The 21,127-nt window shown below is 39.2% G+C and overlaps 1 protein-coding gene across 4 annotated transcripts in view; it reads left to right on the top strand.

The window, feature by feature from the left end:
* The first annotated feature begins 2,653 nt into the window (after positions 1-2,653).
* The window catches only part of PNPLA8 (patatin like domain 8, phospholipase A2), a 55,447-nt gene continuing 36,973 nt past the window's right edge, over positions 2,654-21,127 (top strand). For 2 of the 4 annotated variants that reach the window (XM_055347449.2, XM_031012747.3), the window contains exons 1-3: positions 2,654-6,102; positions 16,543-17,681; positions 17,824-17,973. In XM_055347449.2, the coding sequence (XP_055203424.1) occupies positions 16,626-17,681; positions 17,824-17,973 (1,206 nt within the window). In that variant the 5' untranslated portion in view covers positions 2,654-6,102; positions 16,543-16,625. Of the gene's footprint in view, positions 6,103-13,807; positions 13,921-16,542; positions 17,682-17,823; positions 17,974-21,127 lie in introns of those variants that run through there. The other 2 variants (XM_055347448.1, XM_063708726.1) reach the window with 2 other exon arrangements.

The raw sequence follows: 21,127 nt of genomic DNA, 5'->3' as shown, positions 1-21,127 counted from the left end.
CCATAGATCACAATGCACTTACATTACTGAATTGGGATACTAAAAATTTTACTAATGAAGAAAGGGAGGCTTGTGGGAATTATTTGCCCACAGTATCACAACCAGTAAATGGTAAGGGAGGACAGGACTCCAACCTTGCCTTAAGTCTGAAGTTAAGCAATGCAAACATTGATACTTGCCTATAAGAAACTAACATGCGCCAGGGCACAGTGGCTCATGCCTGTAATCCCAGCACTTTGGGAGGCTGAGGCAGGTGGATCACAAGGTCAGGAGGTCAAGACCAGCCTGGCCAACGTGGTGAAACCCTGTCTCTACTAAAAATATAAAAATTAGTCGGGAGTGGTGGCACGTGCCTGTAACCCCAGCTACTTGGGAGGCTGAGGCAGGAGAATCGCTTGAACCTGGGAGGCAGAGGTTGTAGTGAGCCAAGATCGCACCACAGCACTTCAGCCTGGGCGACAGAGCGAGACTCCATCTCAAATAAGAAAGTAAAAGAGGCCGGGTGTGGTAGCCCACACCTGTAATCCTAGCACTTTGTGAGGCCAAGGCGGGCAGATCACCTGAGGTCAGGAGTTCAAGACCAGCCTGGCCAACGTGGTGAAACCCCATCTCTACTAAAAATACAAAAATTAGCTGGGCGTGGTGGCAAGCACCTGTAATCCCAGCTACTTGGGAGGCTGAGGCAGGAGAATTGCTTGAACCTGAGAGGTGGAGGTTGCAGTGAGCTGAGATCGCGCCACTGCACTCCAGCCTGGGCGGCAGAGTGAAACTCTGACTCAAAAAAAAAAAAAAGTAAAAGGAAGAAAGAAAAGAAATTAACATGCAATTGAATATGGGGGCATTTTTAGATTTATTCCAACTTTTCAACTGGATGAGTTGTCATAGAAATAAGCAAGGCATGGAATAACCTACAAAAGTATTAGGTAAAAGGTAAAATCTAACTCAGAGTCAAAAGTAAGTTGGAGAAAATATAATTATGTGTCCTTAATATCTTAATTTTATGTTGTTACTCTTGTGCCAAAACCTTAGCTATAACCTGTCTATTAATAAAACTATTCTTTCTTCACCCAGAAAATCACCTTACATATAACTGGTTTATTTCCCACTGGTTTAGTTCCTCTAAGATGTCCCAGCAGGAAGCTGGATAAACTGGTCTCAAGCCTGATAGAGAGGCCTGAACTGCAGGTATAAATAGGCAAATTCTTTAAGGCAGCTTTTAAGGTGGAGAAATAATGATTTTTTTATTAAAAGGTCAAATAGGAAAACAGTAAATATGACAACAACAGGACTCCTCATCTTCTTCAAATCTTGCCCTCTCATGGTACCAAAAAAATGTACTTAAAACTTAAATTCCACCATGTTATTCTTTTGTCTTAGAATCTGACAGTGGTTCTGATCACCCAGAAGATCAGGTCCAAGTTCTTCAGCTCTCACCCAATCCTTATATTACATTTCCAGTACAAACATGGAACACATAGTTCCCTTCATGCACTATGTTTTTTCCTGCCTTATTGCCTTTTATTACAAACTTCACTTCTCTCTGTAAAGCGCTCTCCTTTCTCTTCCCACTTTTACCACTCCACTACTGCCATCTGTCTTGCTAGCAACATCTTTTAAGACTTGGTTCAGAAGTTCCTTCCCAACACCACAGGCTGGGGTAGGTATTCCTGCTCTAGACTCATAATACCCAGTTCATGTCTCCATTGGTGCTCTTTCTACATTAACAGTATTATTACCTAAGGTTATATTTTGAGTTCCGTGACAGTGCTTCAATTTTTTACCTCCAGCAAATAGCTTGGTGCCAGGCACATAGTAAGCACTCAGTAGATAATGGCTGAATGAATAAATTCAATTCTTTCAATATGCACTCACCAAATAGCTACTGAACACTTAACTTTTTTTTTTTTTTTTTTTTTCAAATGGAGCCTCACCCTATTACCCAGGCTGGAGTGCACTGGCGCGATCTCGGCTCACTGCAACCTCCTCCTCCCGGGTTCAAACCATTCTCCTGCCTCAGCCTCCTGAGTAGCTGGGATTATAGGTGCCCACCACCACGCCCAGCTAATTTTTGTATTTTTAGCAGAGATGGGGTTTCACCATGTTGGCCAGACTGGTCTCCAACTCCTGACCTCAGGTGATCCACCTGCCTCTGCCTCCCACAGTGCTGGGATTACAGGCATGAGCCAACGCTCCGGGCCACACTTTATTAATAATTGCTGTGCCTTGGTGCTAAGGATCAAAACAGAAAATCCTTGCTTTCATGTTTTCAAACTATATAAGGATAATTATATTAATTTCCTATTGCTGCTGAAACAAAACACTTCAAATTTAGTGGCTTAAAACAACTCAAGTTTATTATGTCACAGTTCTGTAGGTCAGAAGTCCAGCAAGAGTTGGCTGGTTCCTCTGTTCCAGGTCTCATAAGGGTGAAATCAAGGTGTCAGCTTACCTGAGCTTTTGTCTGGTACCACTGGGGAAGAGTGTGCTTTCAGTTTTATTTAGGTTGTTGACAGAATTCAACTCCTTGCAGCTGTGTGGCTGAGGTCTCCATTTCCTTGCTGGCTGTCAGTCAGGAGCCTCTCTTGGTTCCCTATGGCCACCTGCATTCCTTGTCAAATTGTTCCTCTCATTATCTTGATCTCTCTGACTTTCGCTTTGCCACATCTGTACTGATTTTAAGGATTTATGTGATTAGATTGGGCCCACAGAGATAATCCAGGATTATTTTCCTTTCTTAAAATCTGTACCCTTAATTACATCTGCAAAAAGTCCCCTTTGCCATGTAAAGTAGCATATTCACAGGTTCTAAGGATTTGGGCATGGGCATTTTTTAGAAGGCCATTCTTCAGTGTATCATGGTGATTATTCTTCTAGAATTATTTTCTGGCATATCCCTCCCTTAGGTGATCTGGAGAGATATCTTGCACCAATATGGCTTAATTTATTTTGGTTATAATGTTAAGTTTTATTTGAACAATAAAGATATTAGCAGTTCTTTTAAAAAGCTATGAACCAGACCAGAAAGGAGTGACTATGGATGTAGAAGAAAGAGCTAAAATAGATAAACCAATAATAAACCTTATAAATAGAATGAGCATAGCAAGTAACTGATACAGGGCAATGTGATGTCTCTTTTACCCAGCTTCCAAAGAATATAGCGTTGAACAATTACTGTATTTAGCATTATTTCAAGTATAGATGATTTCCTGAAGGCATTAGTCTGCTATTATACACAAGATAATACCCAATTTTGCATACTACTGAATTTGTTTGAAATTAAATATAATTCTCTTTTCTCTCAAAACTGCCCAACATCAAAAGAATCATAAATGGGTTTTATTTTCCATTTTTAACTTATCAAACTAGTAATCTAAATGAAACTAAAAATCAATTCAATAATACAGAATTTTAGAGAATCTACTATTTGTTGGATGTTACGCTAGATCCAGACAATACAGTTTACCTTACACTCCTTGACTGCAGGAAACTGGCAGGCATATAAACAAATAAATTATAATACTGTGCAGCAAGGGCAATAAGAGAAGTGAGCACAGGTGGAAGGAATGATTTATTCTATGAGTAGTGAGGTAAGATTTTCCTGGCTGAAGGACAAACAAATCTTTAGGAGGACAAGGTGGAAGGGGAGCTAAGCCAACAGCATGACCAAGGCACTAAGTATGAAAAGGAACAACAGTATCTGGGGAAGTACAGGTGTAGCTGGAGGATAGAGAGTGAGAGGCAAGTGGTGAAAGTAAAGGCTGGAAGGTCAGCAGGGTCAGAACCTATAATTTCATTCGGTATATTCTGTGAAGATGTACAGCCAGCAAAAGCTTTTTAATTCGGGAAAACACGATTGGACTTGCACTTTCAAAAGATCACCGTGGTTGCACAGAAGAGACTGACTGGGTCAGAGGTTAGTTACAGGCTGGAAAATCAGTTTAGATGAAACTGAAGAGCAAGGATGAAAGCCTAAACTAGAGCAGTGGAAATGCGAATGTGGAGCAGAGGAACGATTCAAGAAATTCTGCGGTAAAACTCATCAGACTTCATGACTGATTAAAGGTATGGTGGTAGACAAGGGAGGGAGAGGAAGGGTAAGAATGGAGAAGCAGGAATTGGGCGTTATTTGAAAATTTCTGACATGGGAGGAAAATCTGGATATTTAATAACATCTGACTAAATTAGGGGATGAAAGAGCATAAGCGGAGAGGGAATAGTGGTGCTCTCTCCTTGACCATACTTTAGTTAGGCTCCTCTGAGCCCTCTTCCCAACTAGGCCTCATCCTTGGGCCCCTGTCTTAGGCCTGCTGAGTCCAGTTTTAGCAAGAATTTTGCAGTCAGTTTAGAGAGTATCTCCTAGCCTTGATAATTGATCATCTCCGCCTGTCTTCAGCAAGAATCTTGTAAGTCAGTTTAACAAGAATATCCCCGACCCTTGATATCACTTCTTAGTAATTTTCCATGAACTGACCCCTCAGTCTGCTTGCTGGCTATAAATCCTAGCTGTTTTTGTTGTATTAAAACTTGAGGCCGATCTCCCTCCCCCATGGTGATAGTCATGGCACCTATTGCAATAGTTCTAAATGTCTTCCTTGCCATTTTAACAAGTGTCAGAATAATTTTTCTTTAGCAACAAGGAGTAATCTGTCTCAAAAACTAAAGCTCCTTCCACATGCCTGTAAGGCTTAATTGGTGCATACATCTTTTAACTCTCCTGTAGCTAAATAACATGTCTGGCTTATCCACCGCTGGGGTTTACCAGGCATTATGATGTACATAATCCAGACACTGTGTCCCAAGAACATAGCAAGCTGGCTTTCCCTCCTTGATTTAAAAAAATCAAAACAACACAACTATCAGGGTAACATCCACTACATTTGACAGGTCAAAGAATCCCCTTCCTTAAGGACTTTACAATAACCTTACAGGGGGCTAAAGCATACATACCCATGGGTAGTGGGTAAGCCTTGAGAGTACAATATAAGTCTTGATAACATTTTGAGGTTGATAACTAGTTGAAACTGATCTGTTTTCCCGACCTCAACGTAATTGCAAGGTCACTTCAAGAGGGTAAGGGGCTATTGCAACTACCCAAATTCGCTATTGTAGTATAAAAGCTTTAATTAACAGCATGTATAGGAATGCAAAGCTATGTTCTAATGAAACTTTAAAAAGCAGACACAAATATGAATGTCATATAATTGTCATGTGTCGCAAAACTTTTTTTTTAACCTTTGAAAAATGTGAAACCCATTTTTAGCTCCTAGCTACATACAGCAGAACCTGCGGTGGGCTGGATTTGCCCTGAGGGCTGTAGTTTGCCCCAGTGGTACGTATGAAATGCCACAATTTTAAAAAGATGTGTTACGTGTGGGACCATTTGTGGGGCGGTTTATGCTAACTTCCAATACAGTAATATATGTCAAATCGCTTTTGAGTGACATTTAGTCTGGGTGGCCACGCCCAGGAATGGATATAGAGAAAGGGGCGCGGCCGCGCCTCGCACCACCCTCCAAGAGACTGGTATCGCAGCCCCCAGCTCCGAGGAACTCAGACAGCGCAGGCAGGGGCTTCAGGGACGCGGAGAGGGAGGCTTATCTGTGGCTGAAAGAGGAGAGCGGCCCGCAAACAAGCAAACCAGGACACTGCTCCGAGGTCCCGCCCAGGAAGGCAAAACGAAGTCCCACCGCTCTCACACCCGGGAAACAACCAAGGCACAGAACGCCCCACCGGCAAGCCACGCCTCGCGCATCACGCACGCACGCACGCACGCACGCACACACGTCTGTCGCGGCTTCCCGCCTTGCGCTCCGTCATGCTCTATTGCGCATACCTCGGGGCGAGGGAGGAACGGAGATTGACAAGGAGGCAGAGGCCTGAGCGAGGCGGAAAATCCTCACCCCGGCCAGCGGGTAGACCCAAACTTCTAGTGCGTCACTTCCGCTGGGGGCGGAGCGGGGCGGGGCTGAGTGGGTGGCGACCCAGCTGCTGCGCCAGTGTTTGTGTTGGAAGCTCAGCTGATGCAGGCCGGTTGGAGTGGACGTCATTGCCGGGAACGAGCGAGTCGCCGCTGCAGCCCTAGTGACTGCGGCCTGCATCCCGGTAAGTGGCCGCGAGGGGACAGGGGCGGGACGATAGGAGGCTGGCTGATCGTTCTGGACCCTTGTCCGGCCCTCCGGGTCGTCCTTTCTTTCTTTGGAGGGCACTTCCCGAGCGAGAGGGTGGGGACACGCCAGGCTTTGGGGAGGAGCTGGCGCTGGAAGGAGCCCGCGGGTCCTGGAGCTCATTGGTACTCGGCGCCCTCCGCCCCCGTGGGCTTTGCTGCCCCAGAAGCGCAAACCGTATTTGGTTTCGCCGGTCCCGCCCTGCTCCCCCTGTCCCATCCCCACGACTCCCTCCTCAATTTTCCAGAGTCTGTCTGCCTTCCCCTGGACTGTAGTGTTCTCCAGTAGTTAACTGGTCACTCTCGGGAGGGTTTCCCTAGTCTACATCATTCTCGACTGTCAGTGTGCACCTGATGATTCTACTGTCTGATATTTTTTGTCAGCGATCTCTTTCTGACCCCATCCACATTTGATTCTATCCCTGACCTCTGTTGCTTAAGTGGATAAGGTGTATGAATCACTGTGTTGTAGTGCTTCCTATCCCTGTGTCATTTCCATCATTGTGCTGGAAGGAACCTGCTTTCCACGCCTAATTCAATGATAACTTTAAAATGGTGACTCATAGGAAAAACTCAGGAGAGTTGTGACATAAGGGACTATCATATAATCCTGCTTAAAATACTGTTTTCAATTCCAGTAACAGTTGTATCCTGGTTCTGCAGTCCTAATTTCTGAGAGTTCAAAAATGACAAATGTTTCAGTGTATTAAGAAAATGCTGTTAAACAGTGAAACATTAAGAGCTTATGCCTTGTGAGGCAGTTGTATCAAGCCCATTGTAGCTATTTTGTTAAATTGCTTATGCAAATTAGTTGTCCTTTCAATATAAGAACAAGTTTTTATTTCGTAATTATAATCAACTTTTTCTTAATGTTGATCTCTTTTTTTATTTCTATATCAGGACTAAATTAAAATCTTGTAAACGCCCTTTTAATGAGTGATGTTGAATGAAAGGGCCGGTTTCACTAGTTTAGATATTCACTTGTTTCACATGCAAAGTTGTTACAAGAACAGCCTGTACTTTGAGTTGTTTTTTTTTACCCCAGTTAGAGGGGTTGTGCTGAAGCTGCATACTGCTTCACTCGTGGAATATATATTTGTAAAAAGGTCAGAGTTAGAATGCTGAGCCATAGACACCTTCCTGTCCTGCCATTTTTTGTTGTTGTTGGGAGTCTCTCTCTCTGTCGCCCAGGCTGGAGTGCCCTGGCGCGATCTCGACTCACTGCAAGATTCAAACGATTCTCTTGCTTCAGCCTCCCGAGTAGCTGGGATTTACAGGCGTGCGCAACCACACCCGGCTAATTTTTTTAAGTAGAGACGGGTTTCCCCATGTTGGCCAGGCTGCTCTCAAACTCCTGGCCTCAGGTAATCTGCCTGCCTCGGCCTCCCAAAGTGCTGGGATTTCAGGCATGAGCCACCGCACCTGGCCAGTCATTTCTTAGTTCTTATATTTCTCTGAAGTACTCACGTATTTTATTCTGTTCATTATCCATTACTTGAAAAAATTTGGTCCTGTCTTGGTTTTCAGTGTCCTGATTTTTTCAGGGTGGCTTTTCTCCTGTTTTGTTTCCTTTAGAGTCTTTTCTTCCTCTTCCTAGCTCTGGGTGGCACTCAAGGCTCTACCCCTGTCGCTCTCCCTAAACCAGAGTTTCGTGTCTGAAACCCAAATATACTTCAGTGGGCATGTGAATATCGTGAAATATTATGGAAAATATAGCTTGTATTGCAAATACACATTTTTCAAGGAAGAAAAGCTTTTCTCAGGTTCCCTGATCCCAAAATAGTCATATATTATTACTGTAAACTATCATCTGGTAAATCCATCTAATGTTGTGGTTTCTGCTGCCACTATGCTGGTAATTCCACAAGTAAATCCACAGTCTGTGTACATTTCCATTTGAATGTCCCACTGTTACTTCATCCTGTGAATCCAAAAGAAAATGTGTTTTCTCTCATATTAAATTGGCCCCTTCACAGTTTTCTTATATTCGCAAATGGCACTCTCCGTATTTTTCAGATTTAAAACCTTAGCGCTCTCTTAACACTTCCCTCTCTTTACCCTATTCTTGGCTGTCAAGTCCTGTGTTTTGTTGTTTTCTCTTTTTTCCCTTACTTTCAAAGTGTTCAGAGTGGCCCTCTTCCCCACACTAGTACTTGCTGGGTGAGGTGTCAGAGCCCCAGCATCAGAAGGTGGTCAGCTTGGGGTAGAAGGGTAGTAAGAAAAATTTACCGACAACAGTGTAGGTTTGAAAAGGAAAGTTTTATTGGATAGAAAGAGTGCTGCAGAAGAGTGCAGCCAGGCACCTCAGCAAGAGAGGACAGCTCACCGCAGTGGATTTTTTCTTAGGGGTATTTATGTACCTTAAAGCAGAAGCTGAAGGGTAACTTGGACCATATTAGCCACGTAGGTCATGATCAGTGATTACATTTGTAGACATTTTGGTGCTTTGATATCAGCAAAGGTTGCACAGTGAGTTTCGACATGCATACATTCTGGACATGTATAGAGATTCTAGTTACTTATAAATTTCTGGGAAAGAATCCTGGTACCAGATGCCGGCTTTAGCTAATAGAGAAGTCTAATTGTTTCTGAATTCCTCAGATAAGGAGCTTTCCCTCTGGATGGTCTGCTTGATGGCCACCAGGTGATCTTTGCTCTCCTCAGTACTGTTACCTTCAGACTCTTGTCACCCTTTTGACTGTTATATTAATAATTAAGTGACATACTCTGTAAATTCATTCTTTCCATCCTTAGCTGGGTCTCCATCTTCCCTTAATTCCTCTAGTTAAAACTCCATTCCCTTCTCTAAGTGTTTGGTCCTAGCCTCTGCGTTTTGTTTTATTCGTACCTCCATTGTATTTATACTACCTCTATTCTTCCTTGCTCTTTTTTCAGTTGATGATAGCATCTCACTTTACATTCTTCTTCCTGTGTTTTTGCGATGTAACTTCTGGCTGAATGTACTCTCAAAACACTTACCTTGCATTTACTAGTGTTGTGATTTGGGGGCAATTAAACTTATTGATTTTGTTGGTCATCTTGGTTTTGTAATTTTTGCTTGGTAGTTGTAGTTTCTGAGAAAGATGTATTCAGTCTCTCATTATGATTATGAAATTGTCTAATCTTGTAATAGTTCCCTTATTTTGGCCTTTTGTACTGTATTTTAATGCGAAGTTGATAGGTGGTTTCATAAATTCGTCATATTGGAAAGAAACAATGCAAAATTCTTACCATAGTCTAGTCTCCATTTCCTGCCTGAATTTTGGGGTCTGTGACCCCAAAATATCTGAGACAGGTCTCAATCTAGAAAATTTTGTCGAGTTTAAGGACGCACCCATGACACAGCCTCAGGAGGTCCTGCTGACATGTTCCCAAGGTGGTCAGATGCCACTTGCCTCTATACGTTTTAGTGAGACATAATGCATCAATCAGTCACATTGGTTTGATTTGGAAGAGCAGGACAACTGAAAGGGGACGGGGCCTCCAGGTCCTACAAAAATTTTCTAATTGGCGGTTGGTTGGAAGAGTTACTAGCAGTGGAAAGGAATGTTTGGGTTACCATAAGGAGGTGTGGAGACCAAGGTTTTATGATGCAGATGAAGGCTCCAGGTAGCAGGCTGCAGAGTGAATAGATTGTAAATGTGTTTTTTTTCTTTTTTTGTTTTTTGTTTTTTTTTTTTTTTTTGAGAGGGAGTCTTGCTCTGTCACCCAGGCTGCAGTGCAGTGGCAGGATCTCGGCTCACTGCAACCTCCGCCTCCCAGGTTCAAGTGATTCTTCTGCCTCAGCCTCCCGAGTAGCTGGGACTACAGTCACGTGCCACCACGCCTGGCTAATTTTTGTATTTTTGGTAGAGACAGGGTTTCACCATATTGGTCAGGCTGGTCTTGAACTCCTGACTTCATCATCCACCCGCCTCAGCCTCCCAAAGTGCTGGGAGTACAGGCATGAGCCACCACGCCCGGCCTGTAAATGTTTCTTATCAGACTTAAGATCTGTGTTGATGTGAATGCTGGAGGGGTATAATGAGGCACATCCAACCCCCTTCCATCATGGCCTGAACTAGATTTTCAGGTTAACTCTGGAATGCCCTTGGCCAAGAGGAGGGGTCCTTTCAGATGTTTAGGAGAGCTGCAGAATTTTATTTTTGGTTTGGTTCATCTTTATCATTCTTTTTTTTCCCCTTACTTGCCTTTAACCACCTTGTAGTTGTTGCTGTTTGTCTCCAAATTGTGGGTTGTTTTTTCTCTCTGACTAGAATGCTTTTTTCCCAGATTTTCTTAATAATTTTCTTCCTCCCTTCATTCAGGTTTCCACTAAAATGTCAACTCAGTTCTGATCACACCATAAAATAGCACTCTGTGCCCTTCTTCCCCTCCCCCCTGCTTTATTTTAATTCATGACACTTCTCAGGCTGACTTTATACATTACGTTCATTATTTGTTTTATTTCTCAATAGATTGTCTTCTCCTCCAAGGTCTACATGATTACCTGAAGTTTAATAAGTAAATGGATCATTCCTTTATTTTGTAATGTCTCCTTTTTATCCATAATTAATGCCTTTCCCTTATGTTTACCTTCAAAGGCTTTTTACTTTCTGATGGGTAGTTTAGGTCTGGTATAACATTTTTCCCAGTCCTGTATTTTCAGCCTTTCATTATAGGTGTGTTTGGAGCTAGCACATAGCTGGAGTTTTCATTTCTAAGATTTTGCTGTCCTTGTTTATTCTTGGTACAGTTCTCTTTTCGACTCTTTATTTTCCTTCTGTTTCATCTTTGAACATTTTAGACCTACTTAATTTTTTTCTATTTCTAAATCTTAGTTACACATTTTTTTTCTGGCTATATTTGCTGATCCTCTCTGCAGGTGATGGTGCATTTCTTTGCATGTTTTGTAACTTCAGTGAGTTCATTTTCCATGGTGGTTGCTTGGTGTGGAATCCCGTTGCCCATAGGGTATGTGCACCTTGAGGATAGTATGACTGCAGTTCCAGGCCTGTGGGTCCTCTTAAACCTGGAGATTTTTTACTATTGACTTTGAGCATGGCTTTCTTATTTTATAAAATTATTTTTTATTTTTTAAATTGCCAGATAAAGGTATATGTATTTATGGTGTGCAACATGATGTTTTTAAGTATTATTTTCATTGTGGACTAACTAAATCTAACATATGCATTACCTCACACAGTTATTTTTCTGGTTTAATTTTACAGTCTCAGTATTCTTCAAGTTGAGCATGAATTTTTTTTAAATGATATATAATATTTGTATATATTTATAGGGTAGATGTGATATTTTGATACATGCATACAATGTGTAATGATCAAATCAGGGTATTTAGAATATGCATCACCTTGAACATTTATTTTTTCTTGGGAATATTTCAAATCTTCTAGCTATTTTGAAATAACACAATATGTTATTGTTAACTATAGTTCCCCTACTGTACTATTCAAATACTATAACTCATTACTTCTAACTGTATGTTCGTACCCATTAACCAACCTCTCTTATCCCCTCCTTTCCAGCCCCCAACTCTCCCTCACACACTGTTCCTAGCCTCTGGTATCTATCGTTCTACTCTCCATCTCCACGAGATCCAATTTTTTTTAGCTCCTACATATAAGTGAAAACAGAGCATGGCTTTTTATCCGCAAGTATTTTATATTAAGTGTTTTTGTGTCATTGGGGCTGCAGAGCTTTTATGTTAACTTGGCTTATCTTATTGACTGTAAGTCCCAAGGAGTTCGGAAGAGCCTTGTAGGGATCGAGGGAAAATTTCCCCTTCCACCTCTGCCGGTTTGCTGAAAATCAGCTGACAGAAACAGATTAGTAAGAGAAATGGCATACAAATTTATTAATGTGCACAGGTGAGAATCACAATGATTACTTAAATATCCCAGTGGGGCCCACATACTTATATAGCTATTTTCAGAGGGGAAGGAAAGATGGTGAATGGAGGTAATTCTCTCGAGCGGCAATAACTGATTACTAGGGAGAAGGAATGGACGGAGAGTTGGAAGGACAGAGACAAACTTGTATTCTCTTTGAAAACTGAATGAGCCTAAGAGACAGACTTTATCTTGTGAAAGTGTCCTTTGGGTGTGGTTACATTCTTCAGTCTTCTTTTCTGCAGCAAATAATAAAATTGTTTTCCCTTCTCCCTGAGGAGGAGAAGGGAAAACAATTGTTCCCCTTGGGGAATCTGTCTGGTCTTTTTGTAGATAGGGGAAAAGTCTCTTCTAGCATCTGTTGATCTCTGATGGGGCTTTAATTCAAAATACTTATACCAGGGAGCCATATTTTGTGGTAGAATTCCCTGGGCTCCTTCAGCCTGGAAGACAAGACAGGCTTTGCTTTTTTTCTCTCTCTTCCTTTAGATAATTCTAAATGGCACATGCAATTTAGAAGGAAGGATTTTACTTCAGGCTGTTATCTTCTGGACAATTGGAATAGGTTCTCAGTTCCATCTTTCTTGGCGTCATCTACCTCTCTCTCAATCTCTCTAGGTCCTGCAGTAAAACTAGACTACATGTAATCTCTGCACATACTATCTGTGCTTTCTTACATGCTTCCTTCTGTTGGCCTCTGTGTGTGTAGTTTTGTTTGTTTGTTTTAGAGATGAGGTCTCTGTGGCTCACTGCAGCCTCAGACTCCTAGGCTCAAGTAATCCTCCCACCTCAGCCTCCTGAGTAGCTAGGACTACAGGCATGCGCCACCATGCCCAGCTAATTTGTTGTTTTTTTTTTTTTTTTAAGAGACAAGGTTTCACCATTTATCTGGGCTGGTCTCAAACTCCTGGCTCTGTTTGTTTTGTTTACTGTTATTTAGAATTCTCTCCTTTCCTTCTCATCTTTACACGTGATGAACTCCCTTTTAAATTTGGCCAGTTTTTAACCTCTTTTTTTTTTTTAAACTTCCCTCAATTTTATCTCACTTTGTCTTTCATTCACATGGTACCTTCTGTTACAGTCCTTTAAATATTTTGCTTTTTCTAATTACAAAATAAAACCTCATTATAAATAATTCAGACACTAGAAAAGTAAAAAGTAAAAACCGTTCTCATTCCCTTTTGGTCCCATGCCTTAGTTCATAAGAATAAACAAACAGGTGCTTATCCTTTCAGAATCAATATGTGTATGTATATGTGTGTCCATAAGATTTCAACTGCATATGTAGATTTTCATTTTTTAATTTCTTAATATATGTGTGTGTGTATATATATATATTCATGTGCATATAGCTTATATAGAACTGCAGATTGCTTTTTTTTAAAGACTTTTTTAAGAACAGTTTTTAGGTTCACAGGAAAATTGAGAGGAAGGTACAGACGTTTCCATATACCCCCTACCCTGACACACGCATGGCCACCTCCATTATCGGCATCACCCACCAGAGTGGTACAGTTATTATAATTGATGAGCCTGCATTCACACGCAGTCCCCAAAGTTCATAGTGTACATTTGGGTTCATTCCTGGTAGTGTACATTCTGTGGGTCTGAACAAATGTATAATTATATTTATCCATCATTATGATACTATACAGAGGATTTTTAGGGCAGTAAAAATACTGTCCTCTGTCCCCTACCTATTTATTCCTTCTACACACTGCTTTTGGCAACCGCTGATCTTTTTACTGTCTTCATAGTTTTGCCTTTCTAGAGTGTTATACAGCTGGAATCATACTGCTATGGTCCGAATGTTTGTGCCTCTCAAAATTCATGTGGAAATCATAACCGCTAAGGTGATGGTATTAAGAGGTAGGTCTTTGGGAGGTGATTAGGTCAGGAGGGTGTAGCCCTTAGGAATGAGATTAGTGCCCTTCTAAAAGACAACCCATAAAGCTAGTTAGTACCTTCTACCATGTGAGGATACAGTAAGAAGACAGCCATCTGTGAACCAGTAAGTGGGCCTTCAGCAGATACCAAATCTGTTAATACTGATCTTGGGCTTCCCAGTCTCCAGAACTGTGAGAAATTTTGTGTGAAATAAATTTCTACTGTTTATAAGCTACCTAAGCCAGGCATGTGTACCTGTAGTCCCAGCTACTTGGGAGGCTGAGGCAGGTGGATTGCATGAGCCCAGGAGTTCGAGGCGGTAGTGAGCTATGATCATGCCACTGCACTCCAGCCTGGGTGACAGAGTGAGACCCTGTCTCTATAAAACACACACACACAGACACCCCATATTACATATATATGTAAGCTCCCCAGTTTATGGGATTTTGTTGTAGGAGCCTGAACAGACTAAGACACAGTATGTAGCCTTTTCAGATTGGCTGTTTTCACTTAGTAATATGCATTTCGGGTTTCTCACGGTCTTTTTATGGCTTGATAGCTCATGTCTTTGTAGCACTGAACAATTTTCTATTGTCTGTCTGTAGCACATACACATACCGTATAGTGATGTACCACAGTTTATCCATTCACTTACTAAAATACATCTTGTTGTTTTGAAATTTTGGCAATTATGAATAAGGCTTCTGTAAACATCCTTGTGCAGATTTTATTATGGACATAATCTTCAGCTCCTTTGGGTAAATATCGAGGAGTACCATTGCTGGGTCGTTATTTTAAGAGTATGTTTAATTTTGTAAGAAGCTACCGAACTATCTTTCAAAGTGGCTGTACCATTTTGTGTTTCTTCAGCAATGAGTGAGAGTTCCTTTACTTTACATCCTCACCAGCATTTAGCGTTCTCAATGTTCTGTATTCTGGCCATTGTAATAGATATGTAGTAGTATCATGGTTATTTTAGTTTGCATTTTCCTGATGACATATGATGTGGTACAACTTCTCATATGTTTATTTGTTATCTATATATCTCCTTTGATGAGGTGTCTGTTACGGCCTTTGGCACATTTGTAATTGAGTTTGTTTTCTTATTGTCAAGTTTTAAGAGTTCTTTGGATATTACTGATGACAGCTCTTTATCAGATATGTCTGTTGAAAATATTTTTTCCCAATCTCTGCCTCGTTGTCTTATTCTCTTGACATTGACCTTCACAGAGCAGAAGGTTGTTTTTCATTTTCTTTTTCTTTTTTTTTTTTTTGAGACAAAGCCTGGCTCTATCACCCAGGCTGGAGTGCAGTGGCACGATCTTGGCTCGCTGCAACCTCTGCCTCCTGGATTCAAGTGATTCTCCTGCCTCAGCCACCCGAGTAGCTGAGATTACAGACGTGCACCACCATGCCTAGCTAATTTTTTGTATTTTTGGTAGAGATGGGGTTTCACCATGCTGACCAGGCTGGTCTTGAACTCCTGACCTCGTGATCTGCCTGCCTCAGCCTCCCAAAGTGCTGGGATTACAGGCGTGAGCCACCACGCCTGGCCAGAAGTTTTTAATAATAATGAAGTCTACCTTACCAATTTTTTCTTTCATGGATTGTACATTTGATATTGTCTCAAAGTCATTGCCATTCCTAAGGTCATCTAAGTTTTCTCCTATGTTATATTCTAGTTTTATACATTTGCATTTTACATTTAGATCTGTAATCTGTTTTGAGTTAATTTCTTTGATAGGTATAAAGTCTGTGTCTAGATTAATTTGCATGCAGATGTCAGTTGTCATTTGTTAAGAAGACTATTTTTGCTCCATTGTATTACCTTTGCTCTTTTGTCAAAGATCAATTAACTGTATTTAATTGGGTCTGTTTCTGGACTCTCTATTCTGTTCCATTGATCTATTTGTCTTTTCTTTTACCAATACCACATTTTTAAATTGGATTATTCTTTTCTTATTTGTATGTGTTCTTTTTACATAGTGGTTAAGAACCCCTTCTATGTTATATGCTGTAGTTTCTTCTAGCCTGACTTACTTGATTTAATGAGCACTTATTACTTAGGTAGTGAAATCTTTTTCACATGGCTATCAGCAGCTCTAGTCTGGAAATTCTTTCATATCCTGTAACTGTGTGGCTTCAGCATCTAGCACCATGTCTGGTATAGATTAAGTATTCTATAAATCGTTTGCAATGAATAATGTATAAGACCTGAGCTTTTTCTTCAAGGAATTAAAGTCTAGTGTCACATAAAGTAATCCAGAATTTAACAATGAGGAAGGGGAAAAAAAGCATGGTATCTAAATTGCATATTAAATTATGTGTTGTACAACGGAAGACTTATCTATTGGGAAACTTCCTAAATTAGTTCTTTTCCCTAAATATTCTATTCCTCATTTTCTTTTTTTATTTACCTCTATACTGAAAGTGAATTATTTTCTATTAGCTTAAAAATGAATTTTCTGTCAGCTATAATAGGAATATTTTGTCTGCTTTTTTTGAGACAGCTTGCTGAGTTTAGTCCAAATAGTCTTGTGTTTTCTGTTATACCCAATTTCAATTTTTAACGTGAATTCTAATTTTTTTTTCTTGCCATTTCAGGTAAGACCATGAATTATGGCATTTCTTAAATGAAGCATTCAAGAAGTGAGAGAATGTCATAGAAAATAAATGATTTTTAAGTTATGTCTATTAATCTGACTGTAGATATATATATTTACCTCCTTAGTAATGCAAGAAGTGTTTGTGGGAAGCAGAGAAGCAAGCAACTGTATTTCTTGTTCTCACCTAAGCATTACTGGAGGTTAAGCCACATCAGTCTACAAAGAGGTTTTCATACAAACATAATAAGATGTAAATGGACCAAAAGTGAAGCACATTCTTGCAGTAAGCACTGTTACTCTCCAAGCAACCATGGTTTACATATTGGGATTTTGAAACTTAGCACTTCTGCTCCCAAGGGACTTACAAAAGTGAACATTTGTATGTCCCGTATTAAAAATACTTTGAACTCTGTTTCAAAGGCTGTTTTTGGCAATCAAAATGAAATGATTTCACGTTTAGCTCAATTTAAGCCAAGTTCCCAAATTTTAAGAAAAGTATCGGATAGTGGCTGGTTAAAACAGAAAAACATCAAACAAGCCATCAAATCTCTGAAAAAATATAGTGACAAATCAGCAGAAAAGAGTCCTTTTCCAGAAGAGAAAAGTCACATTATAGACAAAGAAGAAGATATAGGTAAACGCAGTCTTTTTCATTACACAAGTTCTATAACCACAAAATTTGGAGACTCATTCTACTTTTTATCCAATCATATTAATTCATATTTCAAACGTAAGGAAAAAATGTCTCAACAAAAGAAAAATGAACATTTCCGGGACAAATCAGAACTTGAAGATAAAAAGGTAGAAGAGGGGAAATTAAGATCTCCAGATCCTGGCATCCTGGCTTGTAAGCCAGGCTCAGAATCTGTACATACTGTGGACAAGCCTACAAGTCCTTCTGCGATACCTGATGTTCTTCAAGTTTCAACTAAACAAAGTATTGCTAACTTTCTTTCTCGTCCCACGGAAGGTGTACAAGCTTTAGTAGGTGGTTATATTGGTGGACTTGTCCCCAAATTAAAGTATGATTCAAAGAGTCAGTCAGAAGAACAGGAAGAGCCTGCTAAAACTGATCAGGCTGTCAGCAAAGACAGAAATGCAGAGGAGAAAAAGCGTTTATCTCTTCAGCGAGAAAAGGCAAGTTGTTCAGTGTGCTTTTCGGTTCTATTACTTTTTGTCAAATTTATAAGTTTTATTTCCTAATGAGAACTAAGAAACTTTCATTGTTCTTTAGAGCAGTTTTGTATTCTAATCATATCTATTTAATATGTCTTTGTAGATTATCGCAAGGGTGAGTATTGATAACAGGACCCGGGCATTAGTTCAGGCATTAAGAAGAACAACTGACCCAAAGCTCTGCATTACTAGGGTTGAAGAACTGACTTTTCATCTTCTAGAATTTCCTGAAGGAAAAGGAGTGGCTGTCAAGGTAATTTCTAATTTATTTAGTCTAGTTTTGTCTTGGAATAGAAATACTAAAAAAAATCTAAAATGGAGAAGGCAAAGCCTTTCATTTTTCTATTTGAATTTTGTGGTTTTTATTATACATGTGATGTATATTCAGTAATTACCCTATTTATTTTGTGACATACATTATGCTAATCAATTCATTTTATTTTGTTAGCACCAATATGTATACTTTGAAATGAAACATTTATAAAATAGAAAATAATCAGTGTATTAGTTGAATTGCCTAACAGCTGCCAGATTTTTCTTTAGTGCAATGTAAATATTTATACTATGTAACTGTTCTTTTAAGATAGGAGACATAATTCATATGTGAGGCTGTTGTTTTTATTTCATGGTCCTTTCGTATTTGAAAGTCTAAAAATTTTAATGACCTTACTCATAATTGAATTAGTAATCATATTAAGTAAAACAATGAGCTTTTCTTTGCCTCAGTTTTTTCAACTATAAAATAATGAAGATAATTTAGACCCATTTAAATGGACTGTTTTCAGAGAAGTGCTATAAAATATGACTAATGTGATTGAGTCTCTTTACATCTATATTATTAAGATTATTTGTAATATTTAATGAAAAATTTGAAAATATCATAATGATAGGTACTGCTTACATTTCATTAGAAATCTATTAGTGCTTATTTTTAGCTTGCCATTCAGAAAATTGCTTTAACTTAGAACACATTTATTCTACTTTTTAACAATTACCTTGTTGAAAAATTGTCTTTGAATAATGTACCCATCCTTACTTGTGTATTGTATAACACATACATTATTATAGGTAGCTTCACTATTTTATGGTCCTATAATTTGGGATTATATTTTATATTTATATAATCTTACATAAAAGATAAGATTCTCAAATATACATATGCTTTTAAGTATATTTCACGTTTCAGTGATATACTGAAAGCAAAGATCTTAAATAGAATTACATACTGGCTTAGTCCATTTGGGCTGTCATAATAAAATACCTTAGCTTGGGTAATTTGTAAACAACAGAAATTTATTTCTCATAGTTCTGGAGGCTGGGCAGTCCAAAATCAAGGCACCAACAATTTGATGTCTGGTGAGAGTCCCGTTCCTCCTAGACAGCAGCTTCTCATGACCTACTTACATGGCAGAAGGGGCAAGGTGGCTCACTTCAACCTCTTTTACAAGGCCAGTTGTACTACTGATGGATTTCTGAGTAGTTTTCAGTTGCAGTTTAAATAGTCTTGCTAATTGAAACCCTGAGGACTCTTTTATCTTGCATAACTAATCCCAAATCTAAGGACCTTTCAGTACTATGAAAAAATGTAATATAGGAATATATATTCAGATCAATTATGAATAAAAATCTAGGTAGTCTGAAAAAAGTTGTCACCCTTCCCTTAAATAATCATCTGAAAAACAGTGAACTGGACAAATTGCATAAAACATGTCAGCATGTACACTCTAGTGTGAACTTTTCCAGCTAAACTTTTTGTTATTATCAAGAGTTGAGCTTTTTAAAAATGATAGAATATTTATAAAACATCTGTATGAATTTTACTTTTTTATGTGTCTACCATATTTAAGGTAGCTAAATACAGGGAATTATATCTGATACGTAATGCCCTAAAAAAATGAGTTACTTATTTTGTATGCTACATTTATGGCAGCCACATTTAGGGAATTGTCTGTGATAATTTTTTCATTGTTTGTGATGAAGGTGGTCTCCTTTCATTATGTTTTTTAATTAAAAAGAAGAACTTTGACTGTTTAGAAAGAAGGCAGCACAAAGCATTGTAGGGAATTAGAAGAAAGAAAAGATAAGAAAATAAAAATAATATATTTTAACTACCCTCAGATTACCACTGTAATGTATTAAAGTTTATTTGTGTTCATTGGATTAAGCTTCCTTAAGCTCTAATAGCAAACAACACCGAAATCTCAGTGACTTAACAAAACAGTTTTATTTCTGGCTCATGCAAAGTTAACTGTGGGTTTGGGTGACTCTTTGGCACAGTGAACCTCCGTGTGGTGGTTACTTAGATCCTGTCCTGTTGTCTGTATTTTAATTGAGTCTTCCTCTATGATTTCTGTGGCAAGGAAATAATATTTCAGCAGAAGTTGCCACAGGTTTCTTCTACTCACAATCTGTTTATCCTGTCCGATTGCGTGGGCCTGAAAAGTACAACCTTCTGTATGCTTGGAAGGGGAAGCAAGCTGGTTATTGGTGAACATTAGTAATGTCTGCACAGTATTCCTTCAGAAATTATTCTATGCACATATATACCAAAATAAACTCATTCTGTATATGTTGTTTTATAATCTGGTTTTTTAGCATATAATGTATACCTTTCTATATTAGTAAATGTCCCTTTATCCTATACCCAGTTTGAAAATGTTATTTATGTAACTGATTAGATCCAAATGAGGGTTCAGTCTAGATCACACATTGCATCTGACTATTTCTCCAAGTCACTTAAAATATAACGCAGTCCTTCAGCCACACCTTCTTCACCTGCACCTTTAAAACTGATTTAATTGAAGACATTAGGCTGGTTAACAGGCAGAAAGACTCGCTTTCTGGATGTACCTGCCTTCTTCCTTCTCAGTGTTATTTGAAGTGTTCCTCTTTCGTTTTCATTTCCTGAACATTGGAATTTAAATATAATGGCTTGATTGAGTTAAACATTTTGTTGTTAGAGCACATTGTAGGTAATGTCATGTGCCTCATAATGCATCATATCAAGACACACATGACAATTAGTTGAACAACCATTAGTAATGCTAAGGATGACCACCGTGTTAAAGTGATGACAATCTGCTTCTCATTGGACAATTGTGCTAGAAGCATTATCTCATCAACCATTAACCTAATCATTTCCAGAACTAATAATTTCATTAGAGTTGCAGAATGACCAATGTCTAATTCTGTTACTCCTACATTATAATTGACATTCTTCTGTAAAGTAGAGCCTTCCTTCATCAACTGAAGCTATTTGGGTATTCTCAAAGGCAAATTTTACAAATTTTACAGGAAAGGAAAGAGAAATGCTTAATTTATTTGTATTTAGTTACCAGTTTTCTTTTTTTTTTTTTTTTTTCCAATTTGAGAGCAGGTACTGTTTATTAACCAACCAGCTTAGAGAA

The sequence above is a fragment of the Gorilla gorilla genome, chromosome 6 (genome assembly GCF_029281585.2).
Source record: "Gorilla gorilla gorilla isolate KB3781 chromosome 6, NHGRI_mGorGor1-v2.1_pri, whole genome shotgun sequence".
NCBI classification, from domain to species: Eukaryota; Metazoa; Chordata; class Mammalia; order Primates; family Hominidae; genus Gorilla; species Gorilla gorilla.
This window is presented reverse-complemented; position numbering and strand designations above follow the sequence as displayed.